Below are 18381 nucleotides of genomic sequence, written 5' to 3' on the forward strand. Positions count from 1 at the left end.
CTTCTCATTGCGGTAAGAACGCTTTGAAGTTGCTGCTGTTATAACCCTACTTTACAGGAGGAAACCGAGGCTCAGGTGGTTATCAGTAAGTTGCCCAAAGTTTACCACTTAATAATCGTGAGAGCTGGGAAATAATGCAAGCTCAAGATTACTCCCTGGAGGGAGCATGGTTTTGTAACAATGGGAAGTCTGTCTGTCCATCAGTCTGGTTACTTCCACACAATGTAATACTAGGCAGTTGCCTGTAAGAACAAGGAAGCTCTCTGAGCACTGATATTAAACAATCTCTAAGGTATATTGTTTATGAAAAAGCAAGGTGTAACCCAGGGAGACCAGCGGGAAAGAGTGTGTAGAGCTTGCTGATATTTGTTTTTAAAACGTGTGAACATTTGTAAACACATAAGATACCTCTGGAAAGAAACACAAGATTTGGTTACATGGTCATGTCTGAGACCCTGACGGCTAGCAATAGGAGCAGGAGGAAGGTTATTTTTAGATGCTGAACCATATGAGTATGCAAAAAGTTAAATACATTTTTTAATAATAATAATAATATCCTAAGAGGTTGCTGATGTAACACAAAAGCTAGCCATGGGACTTTCCTCAATTATGACTTTTATAAACCATCATAGCCACTCAGGCCTCTTTTTTTTCTTTTTTGGCCACACCTTGAGGCATGGGGGAATCTCAGTTCGCCGACCAGGGCTTGAACCCGTGACCCCTGCAGTGGAAGTTCAGGGTCTTATCCACTGGACCGCCAGAGAAGTCCCACTACTCAGGCTTCTTGATGAGAGGAGGTGAAGGGAGCTCCAGGCTCTCCTTGCCCTAGAAAACATTCTCACCTGGATGGTGAACTCCTACACATACTTCAAAGCCCAGCTGAAATGTCCCCTCCTCCAAGAAGCCTTCCCTGACCCCCCAAGAAGCTGAGTTCTTCTCTACTGGGGAAGGCACTCCATGGGGCTAGGAGCTTTGGTGCTGGACTCTGTCCCCCACCCCAGCATGGAAGATTCTAGAAGTGGGACTCCAGCTGCCAGCATAGAGATGGACTCACAGGGAGGGTTTGGTGAATAAATGCACAGCCAAAAGTGGACTGAGGATCAGGCCCACATATCTGGGGTGGGGGTGCCCCTCTGTCCTCAATTTTCCTCTACTACCAAGTGGGTGTGACAGGGAAAGATCCCTGTTCACCAGCTGGCCTTGACCCTGAGGGGCCCCAGGGCAGGAGGCTGTTGTGTTCCTGTTGCAGGAGGACATGCCCTCGGGTTACTTACCCCAAGCTCATGCCGCCCCACAGACTGAAAAACTTAGGAAACAGTATTGAGAAATCTGGGGCAGTACCAGGGAGGGGGGAGCCCATGGGGAGTGGAGGGCTGGGCTGAGGAGGGAGAAAGGCGGGAGCTAGATAAAAGGCAGCCTCCAGCAAGCTCTGCTCACTCCTCCCCCCCCTCTCCCTCCGTCTCTCTGTCCCTCCATCCCTTCACTGTCCTGGCACCATGCATTCCACCTCGGGTCCCAGTCTGCTGCTGCTGCTGGCCAGTCTCCCCCTGGCCCTGGGGGACCCCATGTGAGTAGTCACAGCCCGACACCGAACAAGGCTGCTTCTGAGATGGGAGTGGGCATTTGTGGGTACAGGTCCCTGCAGGTTTAGGGCGCATGCGCGGTGTTGGGTGTTTCTGTGGACGGGAAGTTTGGACTTCATAGGATCTGGGAGTTTGTAGTTTCAGGATTTAAGGGTTTAGAGATTTCTTATGGGTGTATGTGAATGAGGAGGTGGAGTTGGTTGTATTTATAGGTCTGGGGTGCTAGAGGTTTAGGGAGAAGTTTAGGGTGTTCCAGGGTTGAGTGTTTAGAGACTTGGGGTGTTTAAAGATTTAGGGGTTAGGGCTCCCAGAGTTGGTGGTTTGGATTTGGAGGTTCAGGAGTTGATGGGATTTGAAGCCCCTGAGCTGTCTGCCGGTCACCAGATTCCCTGTGGGACCAGGGGCTGGGGCAGAGCGCTGACCCGGATAGGGCTGGCATCTCGGGCTCCAGGCATGACAGCTCCATGGCCTGTGCTCCCCTCCGGCAGGTATTCCATGATCACCCCCAACATCCTGCGTCTGGAGAGCGAGGAGATGGTGGTGCTGGAGGCCCACGAAGGGCAAGGGAATATACCAGTCGCCGTCACCGTTCACGACTTCCCGGCCAAGAGACAAGTGCTGTCCAGCGAAAACACCGAGCTGAACAGTGCCAATGGCTACCTGGGCACCGTCACCATAAAGGTGGGCACGCACGGGAGCCCAGCCCCGCTGACACCCCACCCCCTCTTTGAGTGCTCCCCCTGCTGAGCCCCTCCTCCCTCTCTGAGCCCCACCCACTCTGAGCCCGGCCCCTTCTCTCTGAGTCTCCTCCCCATTCTGAACCCCTCCCCTCTCTGAATCTCCGCCCCTTTTGAGTCCCTCCCTTTGCTGAGCCCCTCCCGCTGCTTCTTCCATTGCTTTCTCTGAAGTGCCTCCACTTTTTTTTTTAACTTTTTGTTTTATATTGGAATATAGTTGATTAACAATGTTGTGATAATTTCAGGTGTACAGCAAAGTGATTCAGTGATACATATACATGTATATATTCTTTTTCAAATTCTTTTCCCATTTAGGTTGTTATATAATATTGATCAGGGTTCCCCGTGCTATACATAGCCCCCTTATCTCTCTCAACTCCACCCCCTTCCAAGCCGGACCATCTCTGAGCCCCTCCCCATTTCTGAGCCCATCCCCTCCAAGCCCCTCCCCCTCTAAGCCCTCTCTCCTTCAGAGCCCCTCCCCTCTCTGAGTCTCCTCCTCTTTCGGAGTCCCCTTCCCGTTCTGAGCTCTCCCTCCTCTGAGCCCCCTGTCTGATTCCCACTGCCCATCCTTCCCTCTGACTCCCACCCCCTCTCTTGCCCTTGCCTTCTCTCCAAGTACCGTTTTTTTCCCCAAACCTGGGCAAACAAGGGAGACCAGAAGTGATGGGCAGGCTCTGTTGTGAAGAGGGGTAGGTGTGGATCCAGCCAAAGGCAAGGGGCCCTAGAGCACACGCCTAATAATCCCCTGGTTCATGCCCAGATCCCGGCCAGCAAGGAGTTAAAATCAGACACGGGGCACAAATTCGTGACTGTCCAGGCGGAATTCGGGAACGTCCTGGTGGAGAAGGTGGTGCTGATCAGCCTTCAGAGCGGGTACCTCTTCATCCAGACGGACAAGACCATCTACACCCCAGGCTCCAAGGGTAAGGGTCTGGGGGTGGCTGGAGAGGGCCGGGGGCAGGGCTGGGGGGAGGGGCAGGGCCTCACCCAGCTCTCCCTTTCTCTCCCGCCTCGTCTCAGTCCTCTATCGGATCTTCACCGTTGACCACAAGCTGCTGCCCGTGGGCCAGACAGTTATCGTCAGCATTGAGGTACCAGCCAACCGGGGCCCCAGACCTACCCGGGGCAGAGACTCGGGGAGAGACAAAGAGATAGAGACAGAGAAAGAAGACACCGGCAAAGGCCCAGCAGCAGAGACCTAAAGGCAAAGAAATATGTAGAGGCACACAGATGGGGAGACGGGGCGGAGACCCAGGGAGACTACGTGGAGAGATGCTTGCGCCCGTGGATTCTGGGTCCCGATAAACCCCTGGTCACTGTTTGACTCTGGGCAGGTCACTTCACCTTTCCAAGTCTCCGTTTCCTCATCTGAAGATTGGGATAATGACCTGACAGACGCTAATTCTATGTAGTCTGTTCCGGCTAGTGCAGCCAGAGGACGCTTGTGAGCACCCCTCCCCTGCCCGCAGCGCTCCAGGGCTTCCACCTCCCTCAGGGTAAAAGCCCAAGTCCTCCCCGCTGCCCACTAGGCCCGGCCCTACCTACCCCGTCCCCTCCCTGCCCTCACCTCCTCCCTGTCTCCCCGTCTCTCACTCTGCTCCAGCCACACGGGCCTCCTCACTGTTCCTCCAACAACCCAGGCACAGTCTGCCCCAGGACCTTTGCACAGGCTATTCCCCCTATCCAAAAAACCCTCTTCCTCCAAATTTCCACACAGCTTGCTCCATCACCTCCTTCAAGTCTTTGCTCAAATATCACCAGTGTCCCAGTTCTACAGTGAGACCTCTCTGAGCGCCCCATAAAATTGCAACACCCCCTCTCTCCCCCGCCCCTCAACCCCCCCCCCCCCCACACACACACATGCACACACACACACTCCACTCTCATTTTCCCTTCCTCCACTCTTATTTTCCCTTCCGGGCCATCTCCCTTTAGCATCTTCTAAATTGGATTTATTCATTTGTTAATTGCACCTTCCCCCAACATCCATTGAACCTAAATTCCAAACGGAAAGGGATTATCTGTTGACACCACGCTTGGCAGGTAGCAGGGTAAATAAAAACTTACTGGAAGAAGGGAGAGAGGGAAGGAGAGGGCAGAAAGAAGCAGGGAGCGATGGGCAGGGAAAAACAAGTGTAGGAGGAAGGGAGAGAGAAGGAAGGGAAGGAGTGGAGCATGTGCCCTCACGGGATCTTGGTGAGTATGTACTGAGATCACACAAACCTAACAGGGACCAGGTTCTGAAGGCTGTGAGCTGGCTTTAGGGACTGTGGGATCTGCGGGGAGCAGAGAACACAGCACACACCTCCTCTCTGAAGGCACAGAGCTGCCCGGCTCCCATGAAATGTCACCTTGTGCCAACAGGAGCACGTTATCCACAATTACCACAATTTCCAAGAGAGGCCAGAACACCAGATTTCTATGTGATGTCTCCTGTTGTTGGCAACGAATAAAATCATATGTGTATTAGGTCAAGCCACGCGACATTGCTATGCTTTAGGTCAAAAAAGGAGAATGTGGGCAATTGTGTGTGATTTATACAAATCAAATGCTCAGTGCAGGGTCCTGCACCTACTAAAAGTAGGTGATAAATGCTAGTTTTTATTAGTCTTCAGAGAGACACTGATCACCACGAGCTCTTTCCTATATTAACATGTCCCAAACCAGTGACATAGGAGCTATAATTATCTCCATTTTCTAGATGTGCACACTGAGCGCAGAGAGGTTAGGTAACTTGCCCACGTCACACAGCTTGTAGGTGGCACAGTGGGGATTTGAACCCAGGCTGACTGGCTCAGATGCATGTTCTTAACCATTGCCCTTGTAGACATGACACAGAGTGTCCAGACACAGAGAGGGAGGGGAGAGCCAAAGGGCTAAGCCTGGTCTCTGAAGAGCCATTTCTCTCCCTGTCTCCCCACAGACCCCCGATGGCATTCCCATCAAGCGGGACTCCCTGTCTTCTCACAACCAGTTTGGCATCTTGGCCTTGTCTTGGAACATCCCAGAGCTGGTCAAGTATGTCAGGCCCTCCAGGAGGGGGTTCAGGGCTCCCCTACCCCAGGAGAGGGAGTGGGGGGCTGCTAGGTCTGGTCAGATCACTAGCCTGCTTTCGCCACAGCATGGGGCAGTGGAAGATCAAAGCCCACTACGAAGATTCTCCGCAGCAGGTCTTCTCTGCTGAGTTTGAGGTGAAGGAGTACGGTAAGAGGAGCAGGGAGCCCGGGAGCCGTGGGTGGGGCGTGGGGAAGGAGCGGGGAGCGCATAATTCTGGGCCCAATGCTCGCTCACTCCCCACCACGATCTGTTCCCCCAGTGCTGCCCAGTTTTGAGGTCCAAGTGGAGCCTGAAGAGAAATTCTACTACATCGATGACCCAGATGGCCTGAAGGTCAACATCATTGCCAGGTGAGGGACAGGGGAGGTGGCCAGGGGAGGGACCAGCTAGGGGGAGGGGTTCAGCCACAGCCAACCGAAGTTTGGAGGAAGACTCATCTTTTTAAGGAGGGGAGAATCTGAGACTCTCCCCGCCTCACAGGTTCTTGTATGGGGAGAATGTGGACGGGACAGCTTTCGTCATCTTTGGAGTCCAGGATGGTGACCGGAGGATTTCATTGGCCCACTCCCTCACCCGTGTTCCGGTACCTAACAGAAGCCCCCTCGAAGTCTCCTCCACTCTGAACACATCTCTCCTGTCCCCATCAACGCCCCTCCCTCACCCAAGCCCCCCTCCCCATCCCACCCCCGCCTCCGCTGAGCCTTCACCGTCTCCCCCAGATCACTGACGGTAACGGGGAGGCCAAACTGCAACGACGGGTCTTGCTGAACGGGGTACAGCCCTCCCAAGCCAATGCCCTAGTGGGCAAGTCCTTATATGTGTCCGTCACCGTCATCCTGCACTCAGGTGAGGCCAGGCTGAGGGCAGAGGCCCAGCACCACCGTACGGTCCAGCCTGAGACGGGAGGCCCAGAAGGAAGGCAGGGTCCAGTCTGACAGGGATGGCCCAGTCTGCAGCACAAGACCCAGTCTGAGAGGGGAGGCTCGGTCTGAGGGTGGATGTTCAGAATGAAGGTGGGATCCAGTTTATGGGGGAGATGCAGTCCGAGGAAAGAGGCCCAGTATGAAGGCAGAGTCCAATCTGAGGGGGGGGAGGCCTGGTCCTGAGGGGTGGCCCAGGAGCCCAGCCTCACGATTGGCCCCCCTCAGGCAGCGACATGGTGGAGGCAGAGCGTACCGGGATCCCCATCGTGACCTCCCCCTACCAGATCCACTTCACCAAGACCCCCAAGTTCTTCAAACCCGCCATGCCCTTCGACCTCATGGTGAGACCCAGGGCGGGGCTGCAAACCCCCTCCACTGCTCCTGAGCACGGCCATGCCTCTGGGTCTGCCTGAACCCCCTCCACCTGGCCTGCACCCACAGGTGTTCGTGACGAACCCCGACGGCTCCCCTGCCCGCCACATCCCCGTAGTGACCCAGGGCAGCAACGTGCAGTCCCTGACCCAGGAGGACGGTGTGGCCAAGCTAAGCATCAACACACTCAACAACCGGCAGCCCATGACCATCACCGTGAGTCCAGGCCAGCCTCGCGACCCCGCACCCGGAGACAGGGGGCTTGATTTTGTAGAGCAGGGTCCTGACATTTGCACAAAGGGATCCTGTCCTGGGCATACAGGGGAGGTCCTTTCATTTGCATAAAGGGATGTACCATCCACAGAGAGATGTTTTCATTTACATAGAAGAGCTCTTGTTTTTACTTTATTTTATTGAAGTATAGTTGATTTACAACGTTGTGTTAATTTCTGCTGTACAGCAAAGTGATTCCGTTATATATATATATATGACTGAATATATATATATGTATATACCTTCTTTTTTTCATATTCTTTCCCATTATGGTTTATCACAGGATATTGTATATAGTTCCCTGTGCTATACAGGACGACCTTGGTGTTTATCCATCCTATATATATATAGTAGTTTGCATGCATAGAAGGGTTCTCATCTGCACAGCAGGGTCCTACCTTCTGCCTAGACGTCTTATAAGGACCCTTGCAATGGCATTGGGCTCACCTGGATGATCCCATCTCCTCCCCATTTCCTCAAGATCCTTAACCTAATCTCATCTGCAAAATCTCTCTTGCCACCTAAAATACCATATTCCCTGGTCCCAGGGATATGGGTGTGGACACCTCTGGGGGGGCCAGCATGCATCCGTCTTTCCTTACCCAGGTACGCACACAGAAGGAGAATATCCCAGCGGCGCGACAGGCGAGCAGGACCATGCAGGCCCTACCCTACAACACCCAGGGCAACTCCAACAACTACCTACACCTCTCTGTGCCCCGAGTGGAGCTTAAGCCTGGGGAGACTCTCAATGTCAACTTCCACCTGCGCACGGACCCCAGCCACCAAGCCAAGATCCGCTACTACACTTACTTGGTCTGTGGCTTCCTAGAACCCCCAGCACCCCCGGGAGCCCTCCTCCGCCATCCCGGCTCCCCCCCCCACCCCCACCCCGCATCCTCCCTCTTACCTTTCCGATACTTATACCGACCTGTTCTCCCCAGGTCATGAACAAGGGGAAGCTGTTGAAGGTGGGGCGGCAGGTACGAGAGCCCGGCCAGGACCTGGTGGTGTTGCCCATGACCATCACAACGGACTTCATCCCTTCCTTCCGCCTGGTAGCCTATTACACGCTGATCAACAGCAACGGCCAGAGGGAGGTGGTGGCCGACTCCGTATGGGTGGATGTCAGGGACTCATGTGTGGGCACGGTAAGCTGTGTGGCATCTCTCTGTGCCCATCTGGGGACTCTCCACCTGGCTGTCACTTTCCCCATCTTGGGCCCTCTGGCTCTGTCTCTCTCCAACTCTTTTTTTAAATTTTTAAATTTATTTTATCTTATTATTTATTTATTTATTCTGGCCGCATTGGGGCTTCGTTGCTGCGCTCGGGCTTTTCTCTAGTTGTGGTGAGCGGGGGCTACTCTTCGTTGCGGTGTGCGGGCTTCTCATTGCTGTGACTTCTCTTGTTGCGGAGCACGGGCTCTAGGCGCGTGGGCTTCAGTAGTTGCGGCACATGGGCTCAGTAGTTGTGGCACACGGGCTTAGTTGCTCCGCGGCATGTGGGATCTTCCCGGACCAGGGCTCGAACCTGTGTCCCCTGCATTGGCAGGTGGATTCTTAACCACTGCGCCACCAGGGAAACCCTCTCTCCAACCTTCTGAATCTGTTCCTCTCCCCCATTTGCAGGGTTCCTGCCTCTCTCTTCTTCTTTTCTTCCCTTTCTGTTTCAGTCTCAGTATCTTTTTTTCTTCCAGTTTTATTGAGATGTCATTGACATACAGCACTAAGTTTAAGGTGTAGAACATAATGATTTGACTTACGTACATCATGAAATGATCACCACAATAAGTTGAGTGATCGTCCATCATCTCATAGAGGTACAGAATTAAAGAAATAGAAAAAATAATCTTTTCCCTCGTGGTGAAAACTCAGGGTTTCCTCTAATGACTTTCATATATAACGTACAGCAGCGTTAATTATATATATTTGCATCTTGTACATTACACCCCTGGTACTTATTCATCTTACAACTGGAAGTTTGTACCTTTTAACCACCTTCATTCAATTCCCCCTCCCCTTACCTCTGGTAACCACAAATCTGATCTCTTCTTCTGAGTCTGTTTGTTTGTCGTGAAGTATAATTGACCTACATCGCTATGTTAGTTCCTGGTATACAACATAGTGATTCGATATTTCTCTACGTTTCAAAGTGTTCACCACGATGAGTCTAGTGAGTGACCGTGTGTCACCATACAGAGATACTACGTGGTTATCGACTATATTCCCCACACTGTACATTTCATCCCCAAGACTCATTTATTTTGTAACTGGAAGCTTGTACTCAATATCTCTCTTGCTCCTGGTTCTCTCTCTTTTCTTGACTTTCTGCCTGATGCCGGTTCTGCCTGCCTCCCTTCCTCTCTCTCTCCTTTCAGTCCAGCCCAGGACCTCCTTTGTCTTTGGCTTCCAGAGACCAGGGCCTTGCAGGGCTGACTTCTCCCTCCCTCCCCTCCAAACCTCCCCCTACCCCACCCCGCCCCTGACCATAGCTGGTGGTGAAAAATGGCGGGAAGGAAGAGAGGCACCATCGGCCTGGGCAACAGATAACCCTGAAGATCGAGGCTGACCAGGGGTCCCGAGTGGGGCTGGTGGCCGTGGACAAGGGTGTGTTTGTGCTGAATAAGAAGAACAAATTGACCCAGAGTAAGGTATGCCCCCGCGTCACAGAGGTTGGTTTGGAGATGGCGTTGGGTTAAGGTGGGAATGGCGCTGGGGGGAACAAATGGGTTTGAGTGTGGGTTGAGTGTAGAGGTCTGAATGGACGCAGATACGGGGATGGGTTGAAGTCAAGTTGACGATGAGAATGTGGATGGACAAGGGTCCAAGCTGGGGATGGTCCCGGGGATGGACACAGCTCCAGGTCTAACTCCAGATGGTCCACCATGGCCGGCCAGCCTGGGGACCAGGATGAGGATGGATGAGGTAGGGTTGGATGGACGTGTTGGCCGGTCGGTGGAGGCACGGCTGACCCGATCTCGCCACACTCTCGGCCTCCACTCCCCCCTGCAGATCTGGGACATAGTGGAGAAGGCAGACATTGGCTGCACCCCAGGCAGTGGAAGTGACTATGCCGGCGTCTTCACGGATGCAGGGCTGGCCCTCAAGACCAGCAAAGGCCTACAGACCGCCCAGAGGGCAGGTGAGGATGCAGCCAGCAGCAGGGCTAGGGAGGGACAGGGCCTCCACCTCCCAGATACTGAGAACAGGTTAAGGGCAGCGCTCTGGGATGGGGGTGGGGGTATTGAAGTCCCGCCTCCACCACCATCTAGCAAATTACTTCTTTCGGAGCCTCAGTTTCTGCATCTGTCAAATGGGAGCAATAACACCCCGACCTCACGGGGGACTACTGTGGGGAGGAAACCAAGGACACACAGTAGGTGCCTAACCCATCTGATTCCTGGTCCACCCGCCTTTAGATCCTCAGTGCCCGAAACCAGCCGCCCGCCGACGCCGCTCGGTGCAGCTCATGGAAAAGAGGATGGATAAAGGTGGGAGCCCTCCTTCGGCGCTCGCCCACCGCTTCCCACCCGAGATCCAGCCCCTACGGGATCCCAGATGGAGAGGGAGGGGGAGGACCTGGCCGTGGGGAAGTTCTCCCTGGGGTCTGTCCTGAGGGCCTCCTGCTTCGAGGCCCGGGCTGAGGGCGCGCGGGGCGGGGGATCTGTGCTCCCACAGCGGGTCAGTACAACAAGGAGCTGCGCAAGTGCTGTGAGGACGGTATGCGGGACAACCTCATGAAGTTCCCGTGCCAGCGCCGGGCCCAGTTCATCCTGCAAGGCGACGCATGCGTGAAGGCCTTCCTGGACTGCTGCGAATACATCGCCCAGCTGCGGCTGCAGCACAGCCGCGACGGGACCCTGGAGCTGGCCAGGAGTGAGTCCGGCAGCAGGGAGGAGGCCCCTGTCCAAGGGAGGAGGAGGTGCCTGTCCAAGGGGGGAGGAGGTGCCTGTCCAAGGGAGGAGGTGCCTGTCCAAGGGGGGAGGAGGTGCCTGTCCAAGGGAGAAGGAGGTGCCTGTCCAAGGGGGGAGGAGGTGCCTGTCCAAGGGGGGAGGAGGTGCCTGTCCAAGGGGGGAGGAGGTGCCTGTCCAAGGGGGGAGGAGGTGCCTGTCCAAGGGGAGAGGAGGTGCCTGTCCAAGGGGGAAGGAGGTGCCTGTCCAAGGGGGAAGAGGTGCCTGTCCAAGGGGGGAGGAGGTGCCTGTCCAAGGGGGGAGGAGGTGCCTATCCAAGGGAGGAGGTGCCTGTCCAAGGGGGGAGGAGGTGCCTGTCCAAGGGGGAAGGAGGTGCCTGTCCAAGGGGGGAGGAGGTGCCTGTCCAAGGGGGGAGGAGGTGTCTGTCCAAGGGGGGAGGTGCCTTCCAAGGGGGGGAGGTGCCTATCCAAGGGAGGAGGTGCCTGTCCAAGGGGGGAGGTGCCTGTCCAAGGGAGGAGGAGGTGCCTGTCCAAGGGGGAAGGAGGTGCCTGTCCAAGGGGGGAGGAGGTGCCTGTCCAAGGGGGGAGGAGGTGCCTGTCCAAGGGGGAAGGAGGTGCCTGTCCAAGGGGGGAGGAGGTGCCTGTCCAAGGGGGGAGGAGGTGCCTGTCCAAGGGGGGAGGAGGTGCCTGTCCAAGGGGGGAAGAGGTGCCTGTCCAAGGGGGGAGGTGCTTGTCCGAGGAGAGAGGAGGCGCCTGTCTGAGGAGGAAAGAAGCCTTCAGATGAGGAGCTAGGTGATTCCGGTCTGAGGAAAGAAGGACCCAGTCCAGTGGGGGACTAGGTCCTTCTTCCCTTGCCTGGGAGGCTCATCCTGGCCCTGGCCCTGTCACTCTGAAGTTTGACCTTAGCAGTGCCCAGGACATCCATGGTCTGAGGGAACGTTCTAGATGATAGGGCTGGTCACACTAGTTGCCAATGGGAAGACTAAGATGGGTTCTAGCCTTGCCTTTACCAAAGAAAACTAATTAATGTTGCCTTCCAAAGAGAGGTGCCTAATTTATGCCTAATCAATGTTTATTCATTCATTCATTCAGTTCTGGATGTGCACACTTGAAACTTTATATCTCCGGCCACGTCAGTCTTAAGCAAAGCCAAGAGAAAATTCTCTTAGAAGCCCATTTCAAGCAAAACCAGAATGGTCTCCACCACAAAGTGGCATTTACAGAATTAACAAGAGTCCCCACTGCCATCGGCTGAGAGGCAGAGGACCCCGGTGTGAACTGATCCCTCCTTTTTTTAAACATCTTTTAGTATGTCTTAATTAAGAGAAGGACTTTTCTGCCAGGATGGGCTTTGTCAAAACTGAATGTTTGCAGGCACCTCTCAAAGGCAGCCATTGCCAAAGTGGTCAAATAGGTCTAAATTCCTTTATCTGGAAAACTAGCAACTCCTCCAACCCTCCCCCCCTCCAAAGACACAAAGATTCCCAACACACATGAACAAAGACTTCTACCTTCAGTCTCTTTGCAAATTGCAATAACTAGACATGGTGCTCTCTGCTCCAGTGACCCAAGACTTTTCTTTCGCAAAGAGGAAATTTGGACAAAACTTCTGATTTACTGGGGTGTAATTTACACATATGGGTGGTTTTTTTTTTTTTTTTTTTAATTTTATTTATTTATTTATTTATTTATTCGTTTATGGCTGTGTTGGGTCTTCGTTTCTGTGCGAGGGCTTTCTCTAGCTGTGGCAAGTGGGGGTCACTCTTCATCGCGGTGCGCGGGCCTCTCACCATTGCAGGCCCTCCTGTTGCTGAGCACAGGCTCCAGATGCGCAGGCTCAGTAGTTGTGGCTTATGGGCCCAGCCGCTCCGCGGCATGTGGGATCTTCCCAGACCAGGGCTCGAACCCGTGTCCCCTGCATTGGCAGGCAGACTCTCAACCACTGCGCCACCAGGGAAGCCCCATGGGTGGTTTTTTGTTTGTTTTTTCCCAGCATTGTGTCATTTCTTTAGCCAATTGGGATGAGACAGAGGGTTGGTTAAAAGTTAGTACCCCAAGGGCACTTCGATGGATTATTCCAGAGTATGGGTGGATTGGGGCATCTATGGAATTCCACGTACTTTGTCGTTAGGCAGACCCAGAGCCAAATTAAAATCTGTTCATCATTTTTTGAGGAAAGCCCAGCCAGGGTTGAACTCTATTCATTCCAGCCCAGCTTCGTGCTGACGGGGTCAAGCTGGCTTTTAAAGGCCACCATCTCTTCAGCAATCTCCATCAAGTCTGGGGAACCTCTCAACTCACCCTGTTGCTTTCAGGATGGACTTAACCATCAGACACAGCAGGCATGGTGCTTGAGGGCCATTGATGCTTTTAGAGGCTCATTCATGCAAATGTTTTCGTTCCCTTGAAAATCAAAGATGGGAAAAAAAAATCCATCCAGTTCAGTCTGGCTTATTTTCACCTTTCTACCAACAGAATTGTAAAATATGATATTTAATTTTTTTTATGGAGAAAGGAGCCCCCAGAGGCAAATGTGCCTAGGGTCCCCGGAAGTGATCACGTGACCCTGGGTGTGTCGCTGCTAGGAATCCCTCCAGGGTATTATAGAGATAAATATCTAAAAGGGGAAGGTGGGGAAAGTGGGTCTGTTTTAACTCCCACCACCACCCCCCCCCACCCCCGCAGGTGACCTGGATGATGAAATAATCCCGGAGGAGGACATCATTTCCCGAAGCCAGTTCCCAGAGAGCTGGCTGTGGACCATTGTTGAGGACCTTAAAGTCGCAGACAAAAATGGGTAAGGCTGGGATGTTCCCACTTCAGCCCACCCCCAGGCCAGCCCCGATCATCACCCCAGACTGGACATTGAGTTTGCATGCACCTCAATGCCCCCTCTTTTCTGGAATCATTGTGGAATCACACAACCTAGCCTAGAAGAGTTGGGGCTACCTACACGTGCCCACCCGCCAGCCCCCCTTCCAACCCTGTCCCTTGGGGCCCCTCCCTACCAGCTCTCCCCCTCCACCCTGCTAGGCATCTTCTAATGCCTCCCCTCCCCAATCCAGAATCTCCACGAAGCTCATGAACGTGTTTTTGAAAGACTCCATCACCACTTGGGAGATTCTGGCTGTGAGCTTGTCAGACAAGAAAGGTGAGAGAGGATGGTGGCCTGGTCCTCAGGAGGCCAGGACCCCAGAACCACCCGGGCATTTTCTCATTCAATCCTGACAGATCCTTTGTTTCCTGGTGGCTGGCACTTTCCCCTGGTTCCTGGAGAGGCATTAAGAGTGTAGAAAGTGAGTGACATTGTGCTTTTTGTAAATAGATTTTAGTTTTAGTGCAGTTTTAGTTCAGAGCAAAATTGAGAGGACGGTGCAGAGATTTCCCATATACCCCTTTCCCCACCACAGACACAGTCTCCCTCACCATCAACATCCCCCACCAGCATGGTGCATTTGTAACAATCGAAGGATGCATGGATACATCATGATCACTGCAAGTTCTTAGCTGAGGTCAGGGTTCACTCTTGGTGCTGTACGTTCTATGGGTTTGGACAAATGTATAATGACATGTATCCACCATCATAGTATCATACAGAATGATTTACAGCAACAAAAACTTTGCAGGGGTGATGTTGCCATGATATTGGGTAAAGCAATTAAGAAAAAATAAAAGAGGAAGCGGGATGAAATGAGTGATTGAAACATTGGTGGTTAGATTGTGAAACACGACAAAAGAAGGTGTATGTGTACCCCCCCGCCCTCCCTCCCCACCGCCACCAAGGGCTGGGTGTGAGACCCTGACACACCCTAGCCAAATATGGATGACGTATAGCAGGTCTGCGAATGGGGCAAGGAGAGTGAGGCACTGACTTTGAATGCAAAATTAAGTTGGTGCCAAAAATCTCAGTCATCAAGATAAATCATATTTTCATGCAATAGTGTTTTTGGGAAAAAATCAAAATGAATGCAAAAAAAACCATGTTGTACAAAATATCCAAATTTTAAATATAAACCAGCACCGTGCCGAGCCATAATGGAGTTTGAGGCAAAAGGAAAGATGTGCCCCATATGCATGTTTTATGTATATTTTAAAGGTTAATTTTTTTCCAGAGCATTAAAGTAGTTGAGAAACTATTGAAAACACTAAAACATTTGAAAAATAGGTGTATTAAAACTCACAACATCAAGTGTATTTTATTTATACCGAACTCAGAATTTAATATACTCTAGTATAAGTGTGTTTAGTTGTAATTTATCATAAATTATACTTTATTATCATTTTACTTTCCTGGCTTCAAGATTTTCAAAATCTGCTTCTTTGCCTATCTTGCTTCTAATGGAAGGAATTGCAATTTTCTGCTAACTTCTCTTGAACAAGTGATGATGGCAGATGAAACCATATACACAGAGCACATAGTTTTCCTTCTGCCTGAGACTCCAAACCCACTCAGCACAGTTCTAGTTTGGGGCCCCCATCCCTGTTTCAAATCAGAGCATCTTCGTATTCGCCTGTTGTACATTTCCATATATCGAGATTCTGTGTGAGGTTTCCTTTACCTAAAAAAAAAAGTTCCTGCAGCTTGAAAAAAAAAAAAAAGTTGAAAACCACGGTTAGATCCTTGCCCCTCAAAGCCTATTCCCTGGACCAGCTGCAAACTGGTAAAGTAGCTTTACCCAGGGAGTTTGTTAGACATTCAGAAGCTTAGTCACTCCTGACAGGCTCAGCCAGAATGTGCAGGGAGATTTGTATGGACATGAATGTTGGAAGAGTTCTTCCCTGCACCAGCATTTCTCAGTCTCATCCCTGATGTCATTTTGGGCTGGGTCATTCTTTGTGGCAGGGGACTGTCCTGTGCAATATAGGATGTTGGGTATCTTCATGGCTTCTACCTGCTAGATTCCAGTAGCAACCCATCTCCCTAGTTGTGACATCCAAAATGTCCCCAGATATTACCAAATGTCCCCGGGGGTGGGGTGGGGCAGAATCCCTGTGGTCTTTAGATCTTGCCTGTGATATCTTTTCAACATTATTAACTCTCTACATATTATCTCATTTAATGCTCACAACTACCCTATAAGGTTGGTACTATGATTCTCCTACAAATGAGGACACTGAAGCCAGGGAAAGCAGGTGACTTGCCCAGGATCACAAGTGAATGAAACTTTCAGGAATCCAAACTTCAGCATAAAGACTGTAGCATCATAACCAATAGAACTTGAAATTTTTAGACTTGTGAGCTATTAGGAATTAAAGAGTCAGTAAGGTTAAAAGCAGGGAGCTTCCCAAGCCCAAGTGCCTGTGTCCAAATCCCAGGTCCTCCTCTGGGCAGCTGTGTGGCCTTAGTCAAGTTACCCAGCCTCTCTGTGCTCATCCATAAAATGGGCACAATAGAAATAGTACCTACTCAAAGTGTTGGGATTTTATAATAGTGATAATAGTACCTGGCATATTGTAAATGTTCAATGAGTGTGAGCTATTATTTTTATTATTGGAGTCGAACATACTTTAGGGATCAAAGGGTAAATGCCTTTCGGAGATGCATAGACGCTTCCTTAAATGACACAAAGCAGGCATCAGAAGTCATTTCTTTCTTTCTTTTTCTTTTTAATTGAAGTATAGTTGATTTACAGTGTTGTGTTAGTTTCTGGCGTAGTCATTTCTTTTTTAAAATATTTATTTATTTATTTACTTTTTGGCTGTGTGGGGTCTTAGTTGCAGCGCGGGCTCTTCGTTGTGGCGTGAGGGCTTCTTTCTAGTTGTGGCGTACTGGCTCCAGAGCGCATGGGCTCTCCAGTTGTGGCTTGCATGCTCAGTAGTTGCGGCTCACGGGCTTAGTTGCCCCGTGGCACGTGGGATCTTAGTTCCCAGACCAGGGATTGAACTCACATCCCTTGCATTGGAAGGCGGATTCTTAACCACTGGCCCACCAGCGAAGTCCCTCATTTCTTTCTTTTTTTTTTTTTTTTTTTTAATTTTTATTTATTTATTATTTTTGGCTGTGTTGGGTCCCCGTTTCGTGCGAGGGCTCTCTCTAGTTGCGGCAAGCGGGGGCCACTCCTCATCGCGGCGCGGGGGCCGCTCTTCATCGAGGTGCGCGGGCCTTTCACCATCGCGACTCCCCCCCCCCCGCGTTGCGGGGCACAGGCTCCAGACGCGCAGGCTCAGCAGCCGTGGCTCACGGGCCCAGCCGCTCCGCGGCATGTGGGATCCTCCCAGACCAGGGCTCGAACCCGTGTCCCCTGCATTAGCAGGCAGACTCCCAACCACTGCGCCACCAGGGAAGCCCCCCCCCTCATTTCTTTTTAACTAAGAGATTTTTTTTAAATGTATTAGGTTTTCAGAAACAATTGAGCAAAAAGTATAGAGAGGTGCCATGTACCCCTCTCTCCCCCAGATTCCCCTATTGTTAACATCCTGCATTAGTGTGGTACGTTTGTTATAATGGATGGGCCAATACTGATACATTATTATGAACTGAAGTCCATAGTTGGCATTAGGATTCACTCTTGGTGTTGTACATTCTATGGGTTTGGATAAATACATCATGACTTGTAGCCACTGTCACAGTATCACGCAGAATAATTGTTTCACTGCCTTGAAGTGACAGGAATTGTGTATCAGAAGTCATTCCTTTTTTGGTTCCCTTTCCATTCTTCCTTCCATCTCATTCAAGGAGAAAAGCTAAGTCTAGTGCAAGGATGTCTTCACCTTGTCTCTAATTCTTGTTTAACTCCTTTTTTTAAACAAAGAGAGAGTGGTCTAGCTTTCTGCGGGCAACACAAGCTAACCAGTATTTCACAAAATCATTTTGTTTTCCTTGAGGTAACATCCTGTTTATAGCACAAGAACCTGGGTTCTCATGCACCGTAGTAAATTAAATTTGAGTTTAAAAATGTAAATAGTAGGTAAGAAATGGTAAATTAAACCAGTGACTATAGCAGACCCCCCGAGGGTGATGAGTAAATGACTGTAGATTGGGAAATAAGGATTTTGTTCAAGCCTCTGATTATTATTTTTTCTGCCATTGAAGAATACGAAAAATTATCAGATCTTCTTATTTTTTCTTTTTTGGCGGTGCTACGTGGCTTGTGGAATCTTAGTTCCCCAAGCAGGGATTGAACCCTGGTCCAATCAGGGATTGGCCCTCAGCAGTGAGAGCAGGGAGTCCTAACCACTGGACCGTCAGGGAATTCCTTCCAATCTTAATAGATTTCTTGGTGTAACATTATTATTAATGTGATAATGTTTTCACAAATTTCACTTGCATCGACACTTTGCTTACATTTCATCTGGTAACTGCTGTATCACAAGTAACCACTGTTTTTAAGCATCGTTTTGCTCGATGTTGTTAACAAAATTCAACTTGAGTAAATTTGAAGATGTAATTGGGTTTGTTAAACAATTCATGAGCTGGGCAGCATCTTTTCTGGCAAGCAGAGAAGATACTCAGAGGAGTTGTACAAAATGAAAGGTTTTTATAGAATGAAGGGTAGGGCAAACAAGTCATCAGCAAGAGAAAAA

General features: G+C 51.1%; 1 protein-coding gene across 1 annotated transcript in view; it reads left to right on the forward strand.

Moving 5' to 3' along the window:
* Window positions 1-1447: 1447 nt before the first annotated feature.
* Window positions 1448-18381, forward strand: part of C3 (complement C3) — a 35638-nt gene continuing 18704 nt past the window's right edge. Inside the window, exons 1-19 of the mRNA XM_068537136.1 lie at window positions 1448-1567; window positions 2072-2264; window positions 3084-3246; window positions 3344-3414; window positions 5247-5341; window positions 5445-5527; window positions 5640-5730; window positions 5861-5963; window positions 6100-6226; window positions 6529-6644; window positions 6745-6891; window positions 7555-7764; window positions 7893-8099; window positions 9440-9598; window positions 9960-10089; window positions 10367-10438; window positions 10626-10823; window positions 13543-13654; window positions 13923-14008. Of these exons, the coding sequence (XP_068393237.1) occupies window positions 1497-1567; window positions 2072-2264; window positions 3084-3246; window positions 3344-3414; window positions 5247-5341; window positions 5445-5527; window positions 5640-5730; window positions 5861-5963; window positions 6100-6226; window positions 6529-6644; window positions 6745-6891; window positions 7555-7764; window positions 7893-8099; window positions 9440-9598; window positions 9960-10089; window positions 10367-10438; window positions 10626-10823; window positions 13543-13654; window positions 13923-14008 (2434 nt within the window). The 5' untranslated portion in view covers window positions 1448-1496. The remainder of the gene's footprint in view (window positions 1568-2071; window positions 2265-3083; window positions 3247-3343; window positions 3415-5246; window positions 5342-5444; window positions 5528-5639; window positions 5731-5860; window positions 5964-6099; window positions 6227-6528; window positions 6645-6744; window positions 6892-7554; window positions 7765-7892; window positions 8100-9439; window positions 9599-9959; window positions 10090-10366; window positions 10439-10625; window positions 10824-13542; window positions 13655-13922; window positions 14009-18381) is intronic.

The sequence above is a fragment of the Eschrichtius robustus genome, chromosome 2 (genome assembly GCF_028021215.1).
Source record: "Eschrichtius robustus isolate mEscRob2 chromosome 2, mEscRob2.pri, whole genome shotgun sequence".
Classification (NCBI taxonomy): domain Eukaryota; kingdom Metazoa; phylum Chordata; class Mammalia; order Artiodactyla; family Eschrichtiidae; genus Eschrichtius; species Eschrichtius robustus.